The 24,995-nt window shown below is 37.6% G+C and overlaps 1 protein-coding gene across 2 annotated transcripts in view; it reads left to right on the top strand.

Annotated features, from left to right (window-relative positions):
- TNKS (tankyrase) overlaps nt 1-24,995 on the top strand; it is a 211,921-nt gene that overhangs the window by 5,555 nt on the left and 181,371 nt on the right. For both annotated transcript variants that reach the window (XM_023505653.2, XM_031943163.1), the window contains exon 2: nt 22,888-23,112. In XM_023505653.2, coding sequence (XP_023361421.2) covers nt 22,888-23,112 — 225 coding nt within the window. The remainder of the gene's footprint in view (nt 1-22,887; nt 23,113-24,995) is intronic.

Below are 24,995 nucleotides of genomic sequence, written 5' to 3'. Positions count from 1 at the left end.
CTTTGTGAATTCACACCTCCCATAATCCCACTCTCAGAGGAGGAGTCAACCTTTGAGAGAGCATAAAAACAGCTGAGCTCAGTCAGCAGAGTTCAGTTGAAAAGATTTAGAGTGGAGGAGTCAGTTCAGAAGAAGCCACAAGTCACTTTAGAAGATTGACAGAGTGAGAGTTCAGTTCGGCAAATTGAGAAGCTAATCTGCAGTCGGGCAGAACCAAGATTCAGAGAGAGGCTGAAGCTAGCAACAAGAGCTCTCGGAACCAAAAAAAAAAAAAAAGCTAATTGGGCTATTTTGGGAGAAACAATAAAGAACTATTTTAACACCTGGCTGCATTTGAAGTGATTATTGATCTGAACCGAAACTAAGGCTGCCTCCAGAAAACCTCCCCAAGAAACCTGCTTCTAGAGAGAATAATCATATATTACAGCAAAAGAAGAAGAACACCACATTCCTTGATATCCAGCCAAAATCAGCTTTTTTGCTACTTAGGTTGTTTTTTTTTTCCACATGAAAATCTTTAAATACTTGATGACAGGGTTCATATCTATGAAGTCTTTTCATTTTCAGGGAAGTCAAGTCAACAGACATTTAGTAAGTACCCACCATGTGTCAGTCACGAAGCTAAGGCTTATTATCCTGAGTTTTTCCCACAAATCTTCATAAAACAAGGTGTTTAGTCACTCTGGTTGTTCTTTTATAGCCTGTCACCTGTATCCTTACTAAAATGCTGTGCCTAGAACTGAATACAGCACCAACAAAAGCACAGAGGGCAATAAGTGTTTCTCCAGTTCCTATTGTGCTAAGCATTGGGATCTGAAGACAAGGGAGATAACCCTCAGAAAGCTGCCAGTTTGTCCGGGAAATTAACATGCAAATAGCTGTGTACAAACTGGATATGGATGGATCCATTGGCAGTTGTTTCGGAGAAGACACTGGAAAAGGCTTCCTGTAGAAGTAGAGAGTTTAGCTGGGACTTCAAGGAAGTCGTGGTGAAGAGGGAGAGTATCCTATACATGGAGGGCAACCAGAAAAAATTCCTGGAGTAGCAAGGCGTGGAATATCTTTTTCTAAGTACAGCAAGGAGGCCAGTGTCTCTGGATTGCAACGTGGAAGAGGAAGGGAAAGTAAGATATAACAAGACTGGAAAGGTAGGAAGGGAACTGCGCAGGCATGAGGTAGTCAGGGCCTATATCAGGGTGGCTGAAGTGTAAGAGGAGAGAAAGGGTAGGATATTTGAGAGATACTAAGAAAGTAGAAATGACAGAACTTGGTAACATAAAAAGAATATGAAGGATCAGAGAGAAGAATTGGGGATGACACCTAGGAGCTTGAGAAACTGGGAGGAGGATGATGATGCCCGACTATAGTAATAGAAAAAAAGTTTGGAAGGTGAAGAGGAAAGATAATGAGGTCAGCTTTGTACAGATTGAATAGCAAATATCAAAGATTTTTTTTAATAGATGTCATTCACAATGTTTAATAAGCCATTGGAGATGTGAAAAGAGGTTGGGAGACAGGTTTGGACTGTATAAGTCAATCTGAGAGTTTTAGAGCTGCTAAATGAAGGGATGGAGACTGATGAGATCATAGTGAAATATAGTATAGAGGAAGAAGAGAAGAGGCTCCAGAACATCCTGATGTAGATGAAGATCTTTCAAAGGAAACAGAAGTTGCCAGTAGAACAAGGGGATTTAAAAAAACAAACACCTAAAAAATAAAAACTTAAAGAGAAGAGTATATCTGAAGAAGAGGGTGATGAACAATGTTAAAGACTCCAGAGAAGTCAAGAAGCATTAGGCCTGAGAAAAGATGCATTAAATTTGACAATTGAGATCATTATTAACTTGCAAAGAGGTAAGTGAGAGAAAAGGAACTGGAGGCACTCATTGTAGATGACCTTAGCCACAAAAGAGAGAAGAAATGAAGGATAATAGCAAGGATGAAGAAACTTACGTGAGGGATTTTCATCATGAGGGGGAGATAATCATGTTTGTAGGTAGAAATTGAAGATAAATTAGAGAGTGATAGGGGCAATCTACTGGATAAAATGTAATGGAATGAGATCCCTTGTGCATGCAGAGAGATTCCATTTTCAAGGAGAAGGTTCATCTCCATGTGGAACAGGATTGAAGGAGGGGTAACTGCAGAAGGCATTGGAGTGATATGAAATGAAGTTAAGGAGAGGAGGGAGAGCTCTGTGGCCTCATTTTTTCCCCCATGAAAAGATAGGAAAAGGTTTTTAGCTGGAGGTAGGGATGATTGGGAAGCAACGGAAAATTTGAGGAGGAATGAAAATGTTTGATAAAGTTGCTGTGGTAAGATAATTAATTAGGAAGATGTGGAAAGATTGCCTTCCTGCATTGAGAGTCTAGCTAAGATTATGAAACACACTTGTGGACTCCGCCAGCCCAGAGAAAACTTTGCTGAGTCATAGAATATGTATGTGATAGGGAATGGACAAAAAGGTTGGAAAAGTCTTTGGGGCTCATTTTGAAGCACTTTTTAAGTGCCAAGCTAAGTCTTTTGTCTCAAATGCTAGAGGTATAAGGAGCTATTGGAGTTTGACATGATTTAGATTGGTAGCTGGGTGGAGAAGAGAGAGGAAGGAGAGAGACCAGTTAAAAAGGCTTCCCAATTATTTGTGTGAGGAGTGATGAGGAGACCTGAATTTGTGTGAGGGCTCTGTGAGTGGAGAGAATTGGGTTTTGTTATGGTAGAACTGACAAGACTTGGCAAACGATTGGTTATATGAAGTGAAAAGTAGATGATGATTGAGGTGGCAAACCTAGGTCATTGTAAGGAGAATGATTTATTTAATTGAAATTTAAAAATTCTGAAGAGGTATGGGGTTGTTTGTTATTTTGAGTTCTGTTTTGGACTTTTCAGGTTTGAATTATCTAGGAAACATCTGGCTGGACCAGAGCTTAGTTGGTGGTCGTTTTCCTTCCTTCTCAAGAGGAGCATCCTGAGAGAGAAGATACAGTATATTCAACTGTGATCAGACCAATATGAGCTTGGAAGGCTTTACCACAGTTCAGGGACAAATAGTCCATGTAAACATTTGGAACTGAAATATCTCTAAAATGTGCATATCTCATGTTTCTTTGAGGTCCTACAAACAGAACACAGCACTTATCTTTGCAGTTCTGAGGCTGTCCCTCTTTTCTCATAATTGATTCCAAAGTTGTTGAAAAAGACCTTAAGAGAAGTGCCCTTGTATCACTTCTGACCTCCATGTGAGTGCTTGCCTTTGTGATTTCTCTGTAAACTAGTCTTTTAGGCAAGCATATATTTGGAATTTGAATGTGACCCGCACATTGCTGTTGAGTTCTCTGTAGCAGAGTTTGAATTTTGGCAGTTTAGCTTGAGAAAGGACCTCAGTGTTTGGTACCCTATCTTGCCAGGTGCCAGTGTCAGAATCTTCCTAATGTAATTCAAATGAAAGCAATTCATTTTCCCATCATGGACTGATAGACTGTCTAGGTTTCACAGACATATAATAATGAGGTCAGCACAGTGGCTTTGTAAACCATCAGTTTGGTCTAAAACTTCTGTCCTACCCCTCTCTTCCAAATATTGAACTTGCTCTAGCAACGCATGCCTCAACCTCATCATCTATGTGGACATCCCTGGAAAGGTAATTGAACTTAGCTGAAGCTTTCCAAATTTCTCCATTTGTTATAACTGATGGTTCCACAAAACCATTGTTCATTATCATGAGCTTGCTACCATGAAATTAACATATGATACTGATAAACTTGCCTGGGCAACCAAATTTTGCCATGATCTTCCATAGACCCTTACAACTGACAACTAATTGATTGATTATGTCAATGAACATTGTAGACTTCTCTTCTGCTCCTGGCATTCCTTTCTCTTAGAGCTGTTGGGTCACAAACACCGTGTCTTCTGTATCTTGATTTTTTTAAAGCCAGGTTAACTCTTTAAATAAATGACCATCTTTTAGGGGAGGGATCAACTGATTAAGTCCTTTGGCAAGATTTTGCCAGAAATGACTGAGAGAGAGAATGAACTCTCCCCTCTCCCCACCAACCTGTTTCTTTTTCAAGATTGGTTGTTGGCCGTTCTTCTCAAAGAGGACAAAATGACATCATTATGTTAGAGTTGAGTTACAGTGTGTCTGATTATGGCTGATCAGACCAATATGAGCTTGGAATGCTCTGCCACAGGTCAGATACAGATATTCCCTATGAACATTTGGGGTGGGTTCTCTAACTTTGTACATCTGAGCTAATTCAGTTCTGCTTTGCTCATAGAGCTCAGCACCTTCTCTGAGAAGGGCACGCCATGGTAGGTGGTCCTGTGCCAGTATCTCCCATGTCATACAATGAATTCTAAAGTTTCTAAGAGAAACCTTCAGAGTGTTCTTATATCACTTTTTCTGACCACCTTGTAAGTGCTTCCCTTGTGTGACCTCTCCATATTTTGGCAAGTGTGCATTTGAGCTACGTGGCCAGTCCAAAGAAGTTGTACTCTCTGTAATAGAATTGGAATGCTTGGCAGTTTAGTTTGAGAGAGGACCTGGTATCTTATCCTGTCAGATGATCTTCAGAATCTTCCTAAGACAATTTAAATGGAAGCGGTTCAATTTCCTGGTATGGCTTTATTGTCCAAGTTTCACAGGCACACAACACTGAGGTCAGTACATTGGCTCTGTAGACCTTTAGTTTGGTAGTCTAATAACTCTCCTCCAGAGCCTTCCAAACACTGAGCTGCTGGATGTCAATTCATGATAACATGCTTGCCTGGGTTCTGAACAATGCATAGTGTTCTTGAGCTTTCCTAGTCATCAATAGAGTGAAACAAAGCTATATGCTTGCTCCCATGTTTTTAGCATGATGTTTTCAGCTACATTTTAAATGCCTTCATTGAGGACAAATATGGAATCAAAGTCAGCTACCACACTGATGATAAATTCTTAAACTTGTAAAGGCTACAAGCCAGAATTAAAGTGGAATGTTGGTGCATGCTTTTTTTGTTTGCAGATGATAATGCACTAAGTGTACCCAGCAAAGCTGAGATATGCATCAAAGTATGAATTGATTTTCTTGTGCTTGTGCCAAATTAGACTAACACCACCAAAAAACACAGGTACTCCATCAGCCAGCACCATACTACCCATATGTGGAAGCATCAGTTAGAGCAAATGAAGTTTTGAATGCTGTGGATAAGTTCACTTTTCCTAGAACTCAGGAGAGACTAGGGCTAGCTAGAGAGGAACTCTGGATTGATCACTTGTCCAGACACTTGATTTTACTCTTGCTTTGGAAAAGGGCAGTGATCAGGTTGGAAATCGGATTACTAAGGATGGAAGAGTGAATGAGAAGAATAAGTGAAGACAAAGAGCATAATTAATAATTTCTTGTGGGAGTTTGACTGAAAAGGAGGGGAGCTACTTGGGAGATAGCTGGAGGGGATGGAGAATAAAATGAGGGCTAATTTGAGGATGGGGATCCTAGACATTTGTTAGGCATCTGGGAAGGAGTCAGGAGAGGGGAGAGAGCTTTGATGGATGGGAGTCACTGAACAATAATTAAAAGAGTAAGAAGTGGGACTTTGTTAGTCATGTAGTTAGTTTATCTGCAAACATTTATTAAATGCCCACAATGTGTTAGAAAGTACAAAAGTTTCATTGAGGAGGTATGTATCCACACATATGTAATAAGTATATAGAGAATAAATACATACAAAAAATACAAAACACAAATTTAAGGTAGTTGAGGAGGGACAAAGGGTACTAACAGTTAGGGTTGAGGGGGTGGCCCAGAATGGATTTATATAAGTTAGTAACTTGAGCTTTTTTCTTGAAGAGAGAGGAATTGTGTAACAAGAAGATGAGGTGGGATTACAACAGATGAAGCTATCAGTAATTTGATATAGGGCCAGACTACTTTGAGTTCTGTGATTTGGGTGGTTGTTTGGATATAGGGACAACAATGGATTTACTATGTTGTTCAACATAGGAGTGTTGAGAAAGGTATAGTTGGGACACACTCATAATAACTCTAAAGCAACGAATACCTGATACTTGGTTCTTCCTTCAGAGACCCTATTGAACTCATTAGGATTGTCAGCTCCTCTGTGGTTTACAACAGTAGCTTTTAGAGATTTCAGTGGTTGCCTTTATGGTGAAGGCCCTCCCCTCCTCCTTCCCAGCTCTTCTCTCTAGGATGGGTAAAAACAAAGTCAGTTTGAGTTTCATAATCCACTCCCTGGACTATGTGGTAAAGGAGTCCTTTAATCTAAGGAGGGATGTCTTTGCATTCAAATGAACAAAGTCTAATGAGGTGAGGACTTTTACCTACAGCTAGCTTTCTGACACTAATTTGTGTAGGTTAGCAGTGGCAAAACTGCTGTTTTCAGTTAAATGTTCAGTTCTGTTCAGTTAAATGTGATACTTTGCTTTTTGGGTCAAGGAAGTAACTCCTTGGATTTATTCTTTTTCTTTTTTTTTTTTTAGGGGATTACTTAAAAAAATTTTTTTTTTTTATTAAAGCTTTTTAACTTTCAAAACATGCATGGATAATTTTTTATCATTAACCCTTGCAAAATCTTGTGTTCGAATCTTTCCCCCATCTCCTCCCCTAGATGTCAAGTAATCCAGTATATGGTAAGCATATAAAAATATGTTAAATCCAATATATGCATACGTATTTATACAATTATCTTGCTGTACAAGAAAGATCAAATCAAAAAGAATAAAGAAAATAAAATGCAAGCAAACAACAACAAAAAGGGTGAAAATGCTGTGTTGTGAGCCACGCTGTTCCCACAGTCCTCTATCCGGGTGTACATGACTCTCTTCATCACAAGATCATTGGAATTGGTCTCAATCATCTCATTATATTGAAAAGAATCATGTTCATTAGATATGATCATTGTATAGTCTTGTTGCCGTTAACAATGATCTCTCCATTCTGCTCATTTCACTTAGCATTAATTCATGTTAGTCTCTCCAGACCTTTCTGAAATCATCCTGCTAGTCATTTCTTAAAGCACAATAATATTCCATTCATATACCACATTTTATTCAGCCATTCTCCAATTGATGGGCATCCATTCAGTTTCCAGTTTCTAGCCACTACAAAAAGGGCTGCTACAAACATTTTTGCACATTTTCCCTTCTTTAAGATCTCTTTGGGATATAAGCCCAATAGAAACACTTTCTGGGTCAAAGGGTATGCACAGTTTGATAACTTTTTTGGCATAGTTCCAAATTGCTTTCCAAAATGGTTGGTTCAGTTCACAGTTACACCAACAATATATTAGTGTCTCAGTTTTCATACATCCCCTCCAACATTCATCATTATCTTTTCCTGTCATCTTAGCCAATCTGACAGATGTGTAGTGGTATCTTAGAGTTGTCTTAATTTGCATTTCTTTGATCAATAATGATTTGGAACACTTTTTCATATGAGTAGAAATAGTTTCGATTTCTTCATCTGAAAATTGTCCGTTTATATCCTTTCACCATTTATCAGTTGGAGAATGGCTGGATTTCTTATAAATTAGTCAGTTCTCTATATATTTTGGAATATATATTTTTACTGTAAAAATGTTTTCCCAGTTTATTGCTTCCCTTCCAATCTTGTCTGCATTAGTTTTGTTTGTACAAAAGCTTTTTATTTATTTTTTTATTTAATAGCCTTTTATTTACAGGATATATGCATGGGTAACTTTACAGCGTTAACAATTGCCAAACCTCTTGTTCCCATTTTTCACCTCTTACCCCCTCTCCCCCCCACTCCCTCCCCTAGATGGCAGGATGACCAGTAGATGTTAAATATATTAAAATATAAATTAGATACACAATAAGTATACATGACCAAAACGTTATTTTGCTGTAGAAAAAGAATCAGACTCTGAAATATTGTACAATTAGCTTGTGAAGGAAATCAAAAATGCAGGTGTGCATAAATATAGGGATTGGGAATTCAATGTAATGGTTTTTAGTCATCTCCCAGAGTTCTTTTTCTGGTTGTAGCTGGTTCAGTTCATTACTGCTCCATTGGAAATGATTTGGTTGATCTCGTTGCTGAGGATGGCCTGGTCCATCAGAACTGGTCATCATATAGTATTGTTGTTGAAGTATATAATGATCTCCTGGTCCTGCTCATTTCACTCAGCATCAGTTCGTGTAAGTCTCTCCAGGCCTTTCTGAAATCATCCTGTTGGTCATTTCTTACAGAACAGTAATATTCCATAATATTCATATACCACAATTTATTCAGCCATTCTCCAACTGATGGACATCCATTCAGTTTCCAGTTTCTAGCCACTACAAAAAGGGCTGCCACAAACATTCGTGCACATACAGGTCCCTTTCCCTTCTTTATAATCTCTTTGGGATATAATCCCAGTAGTAACACTGCTGGATCAAAGGGTATGCACAGTTTGATAACTTTATGAGCATAGTTCCAAACTACTCTCCAAAATGGTTGGATTCGTTCACAACTCCACCAACAATGCATCAATTGTACAAAAGCTTTTTAACTTGATATAATCAAAATTTTCTATTTTGTGATCAGTAATGATCTCTAGTTTTTCTTTGGTCACAAATTCCTTCCTCCACAGGTCTGAGAGGTAAACTATCCTTTGTTCTTCTAATTTATTTATAATCTCATTCTTTATGCCTAGATCATGAACCCATTTTGATCTTAATCTTGGTGTATGGTGTTAAGTGTGGGTGCATGCCTAGTTTGCCATACTTATTTCCAATTTTCCCATCAGTTTTTGTCAAATAGTGAATTCTTATCCCAAAATTTGGGGTTTTTGGATTTGTCAAACACTAGATTGCTGTAGTTGACTGTTTTGTCCTGTGAACCTAACCTGTTCCATTGATCCAACTAGTCTATTTCTTAGCCAATACCAAATGGTTTTGGAGATCACTGCTTTATAATATAGTTTTAGATCTGGTACAGCTAGGCCACCTTCCACCTTCATTTGATTTTTTTTTTTTTTTCATTAGTTCCCTTGAAAGTCTTGACCTTTTGTTCTTCCAGATGAATTTTGTTGTTACCTTTTCTAGGTCATTAAAATAGTTTCTTGAGAGTCTGATTGGTATAGCACTAAAGAAATAGATTAGTTTAGGGAGTATTGTCATTTTTATTATATTCGCTCTACTTATCCAAGAGCACTAAATATTTTTTCCAATTGTTTAGATCTGACTTTATTTGTGTAGAAAGTGTTTTTGTACTTTTGCTCATATAGTTCCTGACTTTACCTTGGCAGAGAGATTCCCAAAGATTTTATACTATGGACAGTTATTTTAAATGGAATTTCTCTTTGTATCTTTTGCTGTTGGATTTTGTTAGTGATGTATAAAAATGCTGACGATTTATATGGATTTATTTTGTATCCTGCAACTTTGCTAAAGTTGTGGATCATTTCTAATAGCTTTTTTAGTAGAATCTCTGGGGTTCTCTAAGTATACCATCATATCATCTGCAAAGAGTGATAATTTGGTTTCCTTATTATCTACTCTAATTCCTTTAATCTCTTATTGCCGAAGCTAGGATTTCTAATACAATATTAAATAGTAATGACGATAGTAGGCAACCTTGTTTCACTCCTGATCTTACTGGGAATGGTTCCAGTTTATCCCCATTACATATGGTTTTAAATAGAGGCTATTGACTGTTTTATGGAAAAGTCCATTTATGCCTATACTCTCTAGTGTTTTTAATAGGAATGGGTGTTGGATTTTGTCATGCTTTTTTTACATCTATTGAGATGATCATAATGGTTTTTGTTAATTTGGTTATTGATATAGTCAATTATGCTAATAGTTTTACTCCATGTTTTTGAGAACAAACTCTGGTGCTTATAACTGGACATGATCTTCCTAGGAAGAAATTAAACTATATTGTACATAGACAAGCAAGATCTCTGGTAGCTTTGGTTCTCACTGACTGTGATTTTCAAGTTTACCTTTTATCTATTAGACAAGTATCTTGGACAGCCAGGACTCTCAGGTCCTATTAAGGGCCTGCTGTTTCTTCTATTTTGCCTCCCAGTTAGGTTTCTTCATCCACCTTTGTATCTGCCCTATTTTATATGCTGTAGCAGACAAGACTAAAAAAAGATGAAGATAAAAGTTAAATTCAGAAATCTGGCAGCCAGAAGTGTTCCTTAATGCCACTTGTAGCATTTTAGGAAGGCAGTTAACAAATCTAAAGACTCTTATATGTAGTCATTTGATGTTCCAGTACAATTTTTTATTAAAATTATGTATGTGCAAGTAACTGAACTTTCCTAGGCCATGGCCCTGTCCTAGTTTTCATGACTGCTTTGGTTCTGATATGTTTGGATTTGATCTCTAATATCCTAGGGAAATGGTTTATTTAGTGCTTCAGAAGATGTTTGTTACTTTTGTGAGTAACTTCAAAAAGGAAGTACAGTTGATAGATGATTTTAGTGATGAGATGTCAAACCTTTGGGAATAAAGGGCAGACATCTTTGGAGACAGACATAGTTCACGTAGAGAAATGCAGGACAGTCGCAAGAGAGAGGGGGAAACACTGAGCCTGATTGATTGATTTTGTGTGGGGGAGATTTGGAGTCTCATCTCTGCTGGCCAAGGTTCTTGAAGTTTTCTGAGGCTGATTCTTTACAGAATTATTGTGTGATGAGAAAATGTGACAAGTGTATGTATATGTGTAGTATTTGATAAACTCTACAGCAATCTAAGCTGCTATATACTATTATATGTTATATATTTAACATGTATTGATCATCCTGCCATCTAAGGGAGGGGTAGGGGGAAGGAGGGGAAAAATTGGAACAAAAGGTTTGGCAATTGTCAATGCTGTAAAATTACCCATCCATATAACTTGTAAATAAAAAGCTATTAAAATAAAAAAAAAATACTCTAAATTTCCAAAAAAAATTATATGTTATATATAACTTATTATAAGTTATGATTCAGGAAAAAAGGTCTGTAGGAGCTGGAACAGATTGTTGCTAGTAGAATGTCAGTTCATTGAGAGAAGGGACTGTTTTTATTTTTATCTATGCCTTGTCTGTGTATAAAAACAGATATCTGTACTATATGATCACAAAACTTTAGAAAGGAGGGAATCTTGGAGAATGTCTGACTTCCTTACTTTACATGAGAGGATTCAGAAGCTGAGAACAATGAGAAAACATAGAATACTGTTAGTGGAAAGAGAGCAGATCTTGGAGACAAGGAAGCCGAATTACTCAGGCTAACTCAGGCCTTGCTGAAGTTTCCTGTTCTGTAAAGTAAGAAAGTTGGATTAAGTGATTTTTGAGCTCAGAATCCTTGGTGTATTAAATGATTTCCTTAAAGTCAGTCACACAATGTGGCAGTTGATAGTAAAATATGCATACTTACTGGTATAAATTTATGATAAATTCAGAGGATATTATCTTGCCCCTGTGCCAAACTGTGGTCTCTTTCCCTGCCAAAAGGGAGATTGAAATGCTGAAGGATTTTTATTGCTATGCAAGAAGGATAGAATAGAGCTCTAACGCCTGAGGTGAAGAAAGCTGAAAGAACATGATTGCATTATGAAAAACCATGGGTGTTAGTTTTGTGACAGTGAAAAGGTAGCATTCTTCACCAAATCCTCATGAATTTATTAGAATTGTTGGCTTTCTTCTGTAGTTTTATTGAGGTGCAAATGAGAATTGGGGTTGGTAATCCCTTCTGGTCAGCACAGGTCCAATGCAAAAGAATTTGCATACCCAAAAAGTCTGTATGGCAAAAGGGAATTTTATTGTTCACTAAGAAGCCAGCCTGTTAGAAAGACAGACTTCTTAGTGGGTAAGATTCTGTCAGGGAAATAACAAGGAGTTAACACTGAGAAGAGAATATCTTCACAGTGGGCAAGAGTCCTGGAAGACAGCTTTGCCAAAAAGAGTGCTTCCTTGGCAAGCATAATCCTCTTTGAGACTTCTGCAAAAATTTGGAGTTCAGAGTTGTCTTTTATTATCAGTCTGAGGCTCAGGCTTCCATTCAAAATTGAATTTGGAGTTCATTGTTGTTAATACTTTGGGCTTAGGTCTCCAATCCAAACGAGATACTTATTATAGAGTGTGAAGGCTTCTTCCCAGAGTCTGGGAATTCCCTGAATGGGATTCGGGCCACCTCCAAAAAAGCTCAGTTTTAATGGAGAGTGATTTGACCAAGATCTCAGATTGAATGAAGGTCCTTAACTTGGGAAGGGCTTGTCTGGAAAAAGTATGTTTTTCCCAGGGGAGAGCCTAAGATCCCAAATCTTCCTTCTTTTACAGATTAAAGGGGACACAGTTTCAGGGTTCATTCCCATCAGTTTTAGTTCATTTGGAACTAATTTAATATTTAGAAGACCAGTTTGAGATGAATTAAAGGAAATCAATGTATTATACAGAAAATAAACCACAATAAATTAATTACTTCCCAAAATGACAAAGTCACAGGGTTAATCACACACTGAAGAAAATACTGGAATGTTGAGACCTCTCAAACTCAGAATGCCAAAACTAGACCTCATTGTTGCCTCAGGCCCCCACTTTTTAATATTCTGGTTTCTTTTGAGGGAGAAATCCAGTCATATAGTTTCACAAATTGGTAGTTTGTATGGGTTGGACTAGATGATACTGAGGTCCCTTCCAGTTCTCAAGTCTGTGATTCTGAATTATCCTTGACTCTGCTTTCAGTAGTTCCCAAGTCCTGTCTTACCTCCACAGCTTTTCTCCTATTTATTCCCTTCTTTCTAGTCGCATGGCTGTCCTCTTAGTTTAAGTCTAGTCTGGACTATTGCAGAAGCCTCCTGATGAGTTTGGCGCTTCCTGTCTCTGTTCTTTTGTCCATCCTGCATATATCACTGGGATATTTCAGATACAAGCCTGAACCTGTTACTTCTCTATTCAGACTGTTTCAAGTGGTTCCTTCCTTTTTCCTAAAGCCCTGAACAGTCTGGAGGCTGATCCCTGATTGGACGTGTAGTGAATTGTTCTCCTTAATGCCCTCTTTATTCTGGCTCCTCCCTGCCCCAGAAGTGCTTCTTTTAGCTCAACTTCCCTTTATTTTTTGGAGGTTTTGTGTTTACATTTATAAGGATCTTGTTTCCCTCTAGGGAAAGAAAACTCTGGGTGGCAAGCAGGAATTGTTTCTTTTTTGTCTTTGCTTCTCTGTACCTTAGCATAACCTGGTTCTGAGTAAAATTGGTGCTTAATAAAAGGCTTTTTCAGTGAATGATCTCTAAACTATTCTCTGGCAGTTAAAACCTTCCCTTTCCCCCTCTTTCTCTATCCCCCTTCCCCCTCCAGTACTACTTCTCTGAGTTTTCTTTTTTGCTCTCTTCCAAATGAATTCCCAGATTTCTCCCAGATTTCTTTTTTTCCCCCTTATCTAGAACTTTTCTTTGCCCTAGTGCCTTTTCAAAATAGATCTAGGTAATTCAGTGAATTGAATGTCCGGTTTGGACTCAGGAAAGAGTCTTTGGGTTTCAGATACTTTCTAGTAATGTCAGAGAAGCTGAGGCAAGATAGAGGATTAGAGAGTTCTTAATATTTTATTTGGGTTTCTGAGAGGGAGAGATTTCCTGGGACCAGAGGGATCCATTTTGGTTCCAGGGCTGATGTCTTAAAGCATTCAGCATTGGATGTGAGATTCCAATGAATTATATATGGCTCCAGAGGTCAGGGAAGACAAAGACAAGGGGTGAAGTCTGAACATTGTTGAGCTCTGGAATTTCCAGGAATGGACCATCAATCTGGTTCTGACAGGATGGAGGATGAGGATCATAAATTCTGATAAATTTCAAGTGAAGGAGGTAGTTAGACACAGAAAGTCTGGGACTTAGAGATATGTAAGCATGTCTCTTAGTAAATTATCTGCTAATAGTCAGGACTCCCAGCTCTAATTAGACCTCAGTCCTAATGGTTAGGAAAAGGGGTTACAACCAGGAGGATTGAGGCAGAACAATTTCCTAAGTTGGGGAAGGAAATGGGCAACTACTGCAATATCTCTGCCAAGAAAATCCCAGATGGAGTCACAAAGAATTTGATAACAATTGAAAACAACAAAAATTGTAGGAGGTTGCGGATCATTGTACACTTATGATAGATATTAGTAGTTCATAAACTTGAGGTCAGGATCTTTTGTTTTTCATTTTTTTATCTCAGTATCTTTGACCTTATAAATTTTTTTTTTAATCAAGTGTGAAGTATCCAGGCCTCTCCAGTTGCATTCTCTCCTGGACTATCACCTGCCCCCATAGGCAGAGTTCTGCTACAATGAGTTCAGTTTTCTGACCCAACATGGCGTTTCTGAGAAAGTATCTTGATTTCAGTCTGGAAGACCTGGATTCAAGTCTTGCCTTTATAAATCAATCACGTTACATAAGTGACTCCCTCCAAACAAAAAAAAAACCAAAAAAAAACATTTTTTAGGATTATAACGTTGACATTGTGTGGCTCAGAAATGGTGAGAGGTCACCATTTAATTTAAAAAAAAAAAAGCTGGAGAGATCTCTAGAAGCAAAGCAAAGTTTATTATACATTCTCTGGAGAAGGGCACCCCACCCGTTGAGCAGACAATGGAAGAGCCCTTCTGGGGCAGGGTTAACACTTTTAATCCCTAACGCAAAAATACCCCTTCCCACCATTGACCCTCATCCTCATTGGCTGAGGATCTTACATTCTAAACGAGGGAACTACCCAAGAAATTGAACTTGACCAATAAGTACATAGTTGCCCATATCTGACTGAAATAGGGAGAAAATGATGTCATGGGAGGATAGCAGGAAGGGAACTTAGGTATGCCCTCAATCTTCAAAGTCCTTCAGACCTACTCAAATCCTGAAGTAGATGAAGCCTTAGTCGATTTTCACAACTGTCTTGAAAGATCACATCTCGTTCAACATGACTATAATGCCAGGAATACTATGGGAAAGGGAAATGATGTGATTATAATGCTAGGGGTGCTATCATTTAGATTGTCTTAAATATATGCTTTTTGGCTCCAAGATATCTGCTTTAAGAATACAGTAATAGGTTAGTTACAATAGAATGCTGGTTTTATGGACTCAGTTATGCTGGCTCTGGAAAGAAGATGCCTAATTGAATCTTGGAATTGAGCCTTTAGCATATCAGTAGCCTTTATTAAATAAACAAATTAAAGAGTTTCTTTGAAACTAAGTCAACTCAAAGTTTTGGTCAAAGTTAGTACCCTAAAACAAACAAACAAAACAACAATAATCTAAACAAACTCCCAAACCAGAAAACTTTTTACCTCTATAGTTTCCCATTACTTATCTACTTTCTCTCTTACAATTAATTTGCTGCTAACTACGAAATAATAAAATCTTTGCCTCTTGAAGTGGAGATGGTCTAAGAATACAAATTCTTTTTGTAACACCTCAAGACACCAGCCTAGAATCCCAACAATATTTTGGAGTTCAGTTTTTAAACCCAAAAATTATCTATATGCAAATAGTAAACAGCTTTTTACTGACATGCCATCTGGATGGCTTGGTTTTTGTTTTTTCTGAAGGATCCTTTCACTTTTCTTTCAAACATTTGAGTTTTCTTTTTTTTTTTTTTTTTAATTTAATAGCCTTTTTTTTTTTTTAATAGCCTTTTATTTACAGGATATATGCATGGGTAACTTTACAGCATTAACAATTGCCAAATCTCTTGTTCCAATTTTTCACCTCTTACCCCCCCACCCCTCCCCTAGATGGCAGGATGACCAGTAGATGTTAAATACATTAAAATATAAATTAGATACACAATAAGTATACATGACCAAAATGTTATTTTGCTGTACAAAAAGAATCGGACTCTGAAATATTGTACAATTAGCTTGTGAAGGAAATCAAAAATGCAGGTGGGCATAAATATAGGGATTGGGAATTCAATGTAATGGTTTTTAGTCATCTCCCAGAGTTCTTTCTCTGGGCGTAGCTGGTTCAGTTCATTACTGCTCCATTGGAAATGATTTGGGTTGATCTCGTTGCTGAGGATGGCCAGGTCCATCAGAACTGGTCATCATATAGTATTGTTGTTGAAGTATATAATGATCTCCTGGTCCTGCTCATTTCACTCAGCATCAATTCGTGTAAGCCTTTCTGAAATCATCCTGTTGGTCATTTCTTACAGAACAATAATATTCCATAATATTCATATACCACAATTTATTCAGCCATTTTCCAACTTATGGGCATCCATTCAGTTTCCAGTTTCTAGCTACTACAAAAAGGGCTGCCACAAACATTCGTGCACATACAGGTCTCTTTCCCTTCTTTATAATCTCTTTGGGATATAATCCCAGTAGTAACACTGCTGGATCAAAGGGTATGCACAGTTTGATAACTTTTTGAGCATAGTTCCAAACTACTCTCCAGAATGGTTGGATTCGTTCACACCTCCACCAACAATGCCTCAAAAACATTTGAGTTTTCAAACTAAAGAAAACCAGTGCATTGTAGCATTGGCTTCCTTCTCTCCTTGCTCATTCATCTCCTTGACAATTTTCTTTACTCTCACAGTTTCAATCACTACCTCCCATTTCACAAATCTGCATTTCAAATTCTGACCATTTTTCTCAGCTTCAGGAAATTTCCAACTCCCTACAAGATATATGCACCTAGATTTCCCAGCATTCCCTCAAGCTCCATGTATGAAAACTTTACCTTGGTTTTCCCCCAATCCTTTTTGTTGAGGTTATAGGCTGGTGTCTTGAGGTTAGGCAATCAGGGAAGGGCACTGATAAGGATGGATTTAACCTTACAGGCTCCACCCCAGTAAGTCTTGGGTAACCCCACCTTATTGAACTCAGATGTCAAACCCGATGTTAAATTTTCCCTATAAATTTGCTTATGGCCCACACCATCTTTGCTGAATCTCTCCTACCAGTCTGCCACTGTATTCTGTCTCATGGTGCTTTCTCCTCCTCCTACCCCCATGCTTTAAGATACCTTTACCTTCTTACTTTCACCCCCCACCCCAAGCCTCATGGTGCCTTTCACCTTCTTATAGCTGACTCTTTTAAGGTGCTAAACTCCATTATAGATTTATGTACACTCTAGGTTCTCCAATCCTTAGGTCCCCAAATTCTTCACTTCTTGGAATGGAACTCATCCTCCTGCTGTCTTCCCCTGCTGAGTTCTTACCTAATTTTAAAGTCCAACCCGAATGCATCCATATGAAGACTTTATTCAATTCAGCAAACATTAATTAAGTAGTTAGTACAGAAGCCACCATGAGAGACACCTTGTTGTCATAGAATTCACAACTTATTTGTTACTTTGCATTAAACCCTTTTTCATAAAAGTAAACTATGCTCCAATACTTCAGATTGTTTTTGATTTAATTTTTTTTTCTAGTGATTTCTCAGTTTTGTTGATGGTTCACAATTCTTATTTTTACTTCAATCCTTTGACTTCTTGCTCTTTGGAGGATACTTATGTGCTTGAATCTGTATTGTTTGTGTCTTGGAAGTCAGTCTCTTATTCCAGATATTTGATGTAAATGATTTTCTCATTAGACTGTTTCTTCTACTCTTACTGCATTGATTTTGTTTGGACAAAAAATTTTTTTTTTAATTTTTTATTTTTAATACACGTTGTTTTATGAATTATGTTGGGAGAGAAAAATCAGAGCAAAAGGGAAGAACCATGGGAGAGATTTAAAAAAACAGAAAAAAGAAGTGAACATAGCATGTGTTGATTTACATTATCTCCTTAGTTCTTTTTCTGGTTGTAAATGACATTTTCTGTCCAATTGGATCACTGAACTACTGAGAAGAACCAAGCCTTTCATCATTAATCGTCACACATTCTTGCTATTATTATGTATGATGTATTCCTGGTTCTGTTTATTTTGCTCAGCATCAGTTCATGTAAATCTTTCCAGGACTTTCTATAAGGCCTGTTTATCATTTTTTATAGAGCAATAATATTCCCTTATCTTAATGTTCCACAACTTGTTCAGCCATTCCCCAATTGATAGGAATCCACTCCTTTTACAATTCTTGGACAAAAGCTTTTTAATAAATAATATTTGTCTATTGTGATCTTTTCTATTTCCTGATTAATATTTTCCCCTCATCCACAGTTATTAAAGACACTTTTTCTCTCTTTCATTGTTACTTTGTCACCTTTAGTATTTAGGTTGCCCTTAAGGAGAATATAGTCTAATGAGGAAAAGATTACACATAAAGAGCTGAAATTGGATGGGAGGAACTTCCTGCTAGGGGACTTGGTATTAAGTTTGAAGAATGAGGGGTGGCTGGTGTCTGCCCTCTCTTGCATGGAGATTCTGGAAAAAGCCTACCAGTGGGAGAAGAAATCTTCAGGAGCAATATCAGGAGGCAATAGATTGGAGAATGAATAAGAGATGTCCTGGGATCCATCCCCAAAATGGAGAGGAGAGTCTTGAAAGATTGGGGTTTGGTTATGAAAGATTTTTTTTTTTTTTTTAAGTTTAAACAGAGGGTTTCTTTGTTTTTTAATTCTAGAAGAAAAAGGAAGTCTTGGAGTTTGAGTAGGGGAGCTGAAACCATCAGATATGTACTTAAGAAACTCACTTTGGTAGTATGTGGAGGGTGAACTTTTAAATTGGGAACAGGCAGGGCTGCCAAGGAAGAGGCAAAGAGAATTACTTGAACTGTGTTGGAAAAGAAAGTTCTGCTATTAAAACTATCCAGACATCAGTTCATGTCTAAGTCCAGAAGTAGCTTTTGATCAATAGATACTACTTTGAGTAAATGAATGAATGAATGAAAAAACTTTTGGTAAGGGATTATTATGTCCTAAGTGTTGGGGATTCCAATACAAAAGCAGACATTCTCTCCTTTGAGATTCAGTGGAGAGTACTTTGGGCCAAATTGACTAGGCCTCTTTGGTTTGATTATAGAACCATAATTAGGAAGGGGAAAGAGCAAAGCAGGAGTAGGCATGTGTAGATGCAAGATATCTGGTAAGAATATGATAAGAGTAGGGAGTAAAGTTTGTGACCTTGGCCAAGTCACTTAAAATCTGTCAGCTTCAGTTTTCTCAGCTGTAAATCACACCTTTCTTGCTGGAATGTTGCCAGGATCGAATTATTAAGGTTGGGAAAGGAACCCCAAAAGTTTGGGGTCATAGACTGGTGTTGTGAGGTGTCTCAAAAGAATTTGCAGGCTTAAACCCATTTTCTGGTCAAGGGGCAAAGTTTATTGTAATTGTAAGACCAATTACAGTGGGCTAAGTTCCAAAAGAATTTAGAAAAGTGCTACAAGAGAGGAGACACCTTTATCCAACTTTCTATCATTGACATGCCAGTTCTATGGCCCACAGGTAGAAAGAAAGAGGCATGGTCTCAGGAGTTTGGTCCCTGGGATGATTCTCAGCCCAGAAGCTGACTGCTATCAATGAATTGAGGAATGGTCTATTCAGAATCAGACAGATTGTTGCTCTTAAATTGGGTTTGGGAAGTCCCTGAGGCAGACTCCAAAGCCAGAAGATTTAGGATTACTGACTTATTGTTAGAACAGAAGCCCTCCTAAGATCAGGAGACTTCAAAATCATTGCTCTATCCACAATGCCTGACATATAGTATGAGCTATATAAATGTAGAGTTGTTGTGTTTTTTGTTTGTTTGTTTTTTTTAGTGTAGTATGACTGGGGCCTAGGACAGTGGTCCAGGATAGTTCCTCACCAATCTGGATAGTAGAGAATAGGGAACACAGAGAGATGGGCATTCTAGAGCTGAGTGGGTGAGTCTCAAGGACCCCAGGCCCAAGGCAAAGATAGCTGCTTTGAAGGTGATTGAAGTAATGTCTTCATTTCTTTAAGCCTATCAGGACTAAAATAATGGAGTTTTTGTTTTGGAATTCCATCTCTGAAGATATCTAGTAATAATAAGAATAATTAACCATAATCAACTGGCTAGCTTACTTTGATGTCACTCTTTGAAATGTTCTAGGGTCTAATTTTTCATTTTCTTTGAATTGATCTCCAGAACTACTTTGTGACTTATTTGGTTATTGCTATTTACTTTTTACAGTTTGTAAATTGTAATTGAGAGATTAAGTGATTTACTCCATGGACATCTTTGTAGCCATTTGGAGCCTCTTATTCCTCCCTACCTCCATTCTTCTTCATCCTTCTTCCCTCTCTCAGCTAAGTCACATTGACTCCTTCCATGGATTTTCTTCCACCTTTTTACAATCATATGGAGGCCCTAAAATGGAATATTTTTCTTCAAATTGATGCTGATGTGGTTGAATAATGGAGAGATGGGCACTCTACATTTGGGTTAAATAGAGTTGTGATAAGGTGGGAAGAGTTATACAGATCTCAGATAATTCTTCCCTCTGTGATTTTGGGCAAGTCACTTAATCTCCTTTTCCTCATTGATAAAAGAAAGGATTAGTTAGTTGCTTCTTTAACCTAAAATAAGGGCCTTTCCTCTTGAATGTAGTGGCACTTGAACTTGAGTCTTTAGGGAAATCTAGGCTGTCAGAGAGGTCAAAATTAGGAAGAAAAAGCATGTTGGGCTTTAGGAACAGTTTTTAGAGGTGAGAGATGGGATATTATGTACAAGGACTGATATGCACAGAATCTCAGTTGAGGACCTTAGAGTATCCCCCTTAATGTCATAGACTTCCCTCTGAGATATATCCAATTTATCTTGTCTATATCTTATTTGTACAAAGTTGTTTGCATATTTCTCTCCCATTAGAATTGGTCTCCTTGAGAGGAGGGAATTTTTTTTTCTTTTTTTTTTTTTTTTAAATGTCCAGGACTTAGCACATGCTGCTGTTGAGTGGTTTCAGTTGTGTCCAATTCTTTGTGACCTCATTTGAGTTGCCAAAGACGCTGAAGTGGTTTGTCATTTTCTTCCTCAACCCCTTTTTACAGATGAGGAAACTGAGGCAAACAGGGTTAAGTGATTTGCCTGTGGTCACACAGTAAATGTCTAAGACCTGGCACATAGTAGATGCTTAATAAATGTTTGTTGCCTTAATTTATGACTAGTTTGTCTGGTAAGGTAAGCTGGAGGTAGGTTCTGAAGGGCTTTAAATACCAAATAAGGAAGCAACAGAGTAGTGTTGAAGTGTTTGGGACAAAGCAGTGACTTGTTAAAGCACTTTTCAAAATTAGAACAGCTGTGGGAAGGGAGGATTGGAGAAGGCAGAGACTGTAACTAGAGGAAACCATTGCAGTAGTCCAAAGGACAGCTGAAAAGGGACTCAGTTGTATGAGTCAAGAGAAAGGGATGCATGTTAGAGAAAGTTGGGGAGGTGACTGTGAAAGATAAGTTGATGGGGGGCATACAGTCTTCTCCCCAACTTCTGTCATCATACTAGGGGACTTTAACATATTGATATTCCCTCAAACATCTTAACCTTCCAGTTTTTCAACTTCTTATTTCCCATGACCTACACATTCCTCCAGTTATATAAAGTAATAGCCATACCCATGAGCTAATTATGATTATGACTTCTGAAATGCTTTTATCTGATAAATCTATTATTCCACTCTTCCTGCCTTACAGCCTTTCTTATTATACTTACTCCATTCTTTGTCAAACCTCCAATCCTTTTAACCCTCAGTTCTTTTCTAAACTATTATCCCTGCTCTGGATATATATTCTCCCCTTTTCCCATCTTGATCCTTTAGCAAAAGAAAGAACTGTGTCTCTCTGTCTTTCTCTGTCTCTGTCTCCTCCTTCCTCAGTCTCCTCTGTCTCCCCATCCTCTCTATTCCCTTCCTTTCTCTACCCTTTTCTCTTCCTTACCCCCTCTCCCTGGTTAGATTTTCATTCAGGTCATTAATGATTGAGTAGTCTCCAGTTTTGTCCTAGGCACTTTTGAAACTAATGTTTGGCATTGAGTCATGGAATCTACTGTCTGAAGAATTGAAGTCAAGGACAAATGTGATTATCAAAAAACTTGGGGCCAAATGTGTTTTTAGTCAGAAGTTAATTTTTTTTTTTTGGCTGCTTCACAATCTGGTCTAGAAGTTTTCAATATCTGGATTCTCAATGAGTAAAGACAAATTAATTCTGTAACTTTTGTTTTTTCTCCTTAGCTTAATCATAGCTTAATACAATTGTATTTTGCAAGTTGTCTATTATTTGATTAAGACCAAGTTCATCTCAAGGATGACTAGTTTAAAGTTGTCAGTGCGGTGCTTTATTTCCTTTTTCAGAAACATGACTTAACTACTTTTAGAAGATTCAGTTTGAATGGGAAATCAATCAACGAACATAAATGTCTACTATGTGCCACATACTGTTAGATGTTGACTTATAGTTTGTGCCCTTGAGGTACTTAATTACATTGGGGAGATATACTGAATGTTACCAGTTGTGGTGCTCACTCCTAATTCTGTTCCTGGGGAGAATGAGAGCATAGTTTGGTTTCAAGTTCTATTTTGCCATTCTGATTTATCTTTGTTGAAATGGAATTTTCTGACCAAATAAATTCTCCTGCTGATAATCTGTACAGACTAAAAACCTTGTTGATGAAATAAAAAGATTGTTCCTTAGGGCCTTTTTAAGACATTTGAGACACTATATATATATATATAAAATGCTTTTTAATTTTAAAAAGTCTATATAATATTGAGTGGACCATTTAATTATTTTTTTATGGTTCAGATATCTTTCAGATATTAAGTAAAGTTAATATGTAGAATTTTCATTGTATTGTGCAATAGTATCACATTAGATGATATCTCTTGGTATACAGTATGGCATTGCAGTGGAAAAATCAATTTTAATTTTTTTTCCATCATGTTTTACTTATGTGAGAAGAATCAGTCATATTTATTTATATATATATTTTTAAAAATTTCCTAAAACTTTTCTTTCCTGAAACAACAAAATCTAGATCACCACTTAAGATTCTTTTTTCTTTGTTTCTAGGTTTTGGAAGGAAGGATGTGGTAGAACACTTACTGCAAATGGGCGCCAATGTCCATGCCCGAGATGATGGTGGACTAATTCCTCTTCACAATGCCTGCTCCTTTGGCCATGCTGAAGTTGTGAGCTTGTTGCTATGCCAAGGGGCAGATCCAAATGCCCGAGACAATTGGAACTACACGCCCCTGCATGAAGCATCTATTAAGGGGAAGATAGACGTGTGCATTGGTGAGTGTGAGCAAGGGCATGCCTTAGGCCTTGCAGGCTGGACATTGTCTTACAAACATTTGCTGCCACTCACAACTTTATGTAGAAAACAGAAATTTTCTCCTGTTCCTGATGTGGATGTTCTCTTTAGAGAACAGAGAGGAGAAATTGATTGCTTCTTCCTTTTTGGTTTTAGAAAACATTCTTTTCAGTTAAAAGTCAAATAGGAAGCTGGGAATGTGAAGTTAAAATCGGTATTAACTTTCTAAATACAAGCCAGATTATATCTGGCATGCAGCTAAATTCGAATGGATTATAATTATCAGTCCTGTTAAATTTGTAATCCTCTCTTCAGCCTTGGCAGCCATGAACCCAGTATGTAATTAGACATATTGTTGAATTGAATGGTGTATTTTGGATACTTTTTCATGATGATTGACAGGGTAGCTTAAAACGGAAATTCAGTTTTGTTTACTTTTAAATGTATGCTAACACTGAAATTGGTATCCATTTTATTAGTTTTTGGAGCATCTTGAATAAATAGTTCCACTGGAATTGTTGCCAAGGTTAGCTTTATGTTTTCAATATGGTTACTAATTCCAAGCTAGCTACTAGTCCACTTATTCAGCCCTTACTCTGTATCAGGGTCTATTAACTCTGGAGATACAAATACAGGCCAAGAAGATAGTTGCATTCCAATGGGAAAAGACTACTTAAAGAAGAACTTATAAGGGGAGAGGAAATAGGTTGGGGTGTTGAACCTGCCTTGAGTCATGGTGAGGAGATAGCTGGGAAGTGACCTAGAGCTTGGGGCCTCAGCAGACTTGTGCCATGGTTTAGAGAAAAAGCCATTCCAAACAAAATTGTTCTTTTCAGTCACATTACATGTATCTAGATAATATTACATGATGTTCAATCAATGTGTCTTGTTTTAATTCTTTTAATATGTTTACATTTTGAATTCTTATTTAGAATTCTTTATTTTAAAATCTTAAATATAAGCTTCTAGAAGGTAGGGATGGTTTCTTTTAATAACTTGTCAAACCCTTCACCATACTGCACTACTTTTTTCACTGTGCCTTCAGTAACTTCCTCACAGCCTTCTTTTGTCATTCCTGCTTACTTTACTGTCGATATCAAATTTTACTTTTCTTGGACCAACAGGTATTGCTGGACACAGTCATGAAACTGTTGTGATTGCATTTACTCTGAAGCTGACCTGCAATTGCTTCTGTTGCTTGTGGGGCCTATGGCTTCACCTTCAGTTGGGTATTTGCCAATGTTTAGAATATTCATCTTTTATTAGTCCCCATTTCTTGTTATAATGACCACTCCAAACCTCTCCTATTTCAGGCACTTAACCTCACCTCTATGCCCACCTCAGTTTCAGTGAGAAATCTCACCAAGAAGAGAAGATCAAGACCCGTCAACACAAGCTGCCCCAACTTCTCCTCTTTTTCATTTCAGAATTAATCTTTTGTCTTTATCTCCCTTTTCTTCTGTGGCTAAGAGCAAAATATCCCCCTTCATTTCCAATGTTATTTCCTCTCCACATGTGCTCTTAAATGAGTAGCAAACGGTTTCATTTAAGTGGAACCCATCAGTAACTGACCAGAAATGCTTCTTGTTCTGGGGTCTAATCATATCAGTTGGCAAGGAGTCTGTCCTCCTGTGCTTTCAGACTAAGGGTTTGGGTTCTTTGAGAGCAGTAGATGGATGAGCAGGACGAAAGAGAGACTTTCTTGAACCTCAGTTACTCCTTATAATCATTAGTCTGTGATGCCAAGAGCAGAGGGCTCCCTGGCTTGGGTAAGCCTTCTTGTCTGTGAAGCTGTTATTAGAAAAAGAGGGTGAATCCCCTGAACTGCTTTTGGGGATAAAGAAATAAAGTGGGCACATGTTTA

This window comes from Sarcophilus harrisii, chromosome 6 (genome assembly GCF_902635505.1).
Source record: "Sarcophilus harrisii chromosome 6, mSarHar1.11, whole genome shotgun sequence".
Taxonomy (NCBI): Eukaryota; Metazoa; Chordata; class Mammalia; order Dasyuromorphia; family Dasyuridae; genus Sarcophilus; species Sarcophilus harrisii.
This window is presented reverse-complemented; position numbering and strand designations above follow the sequence as displayed.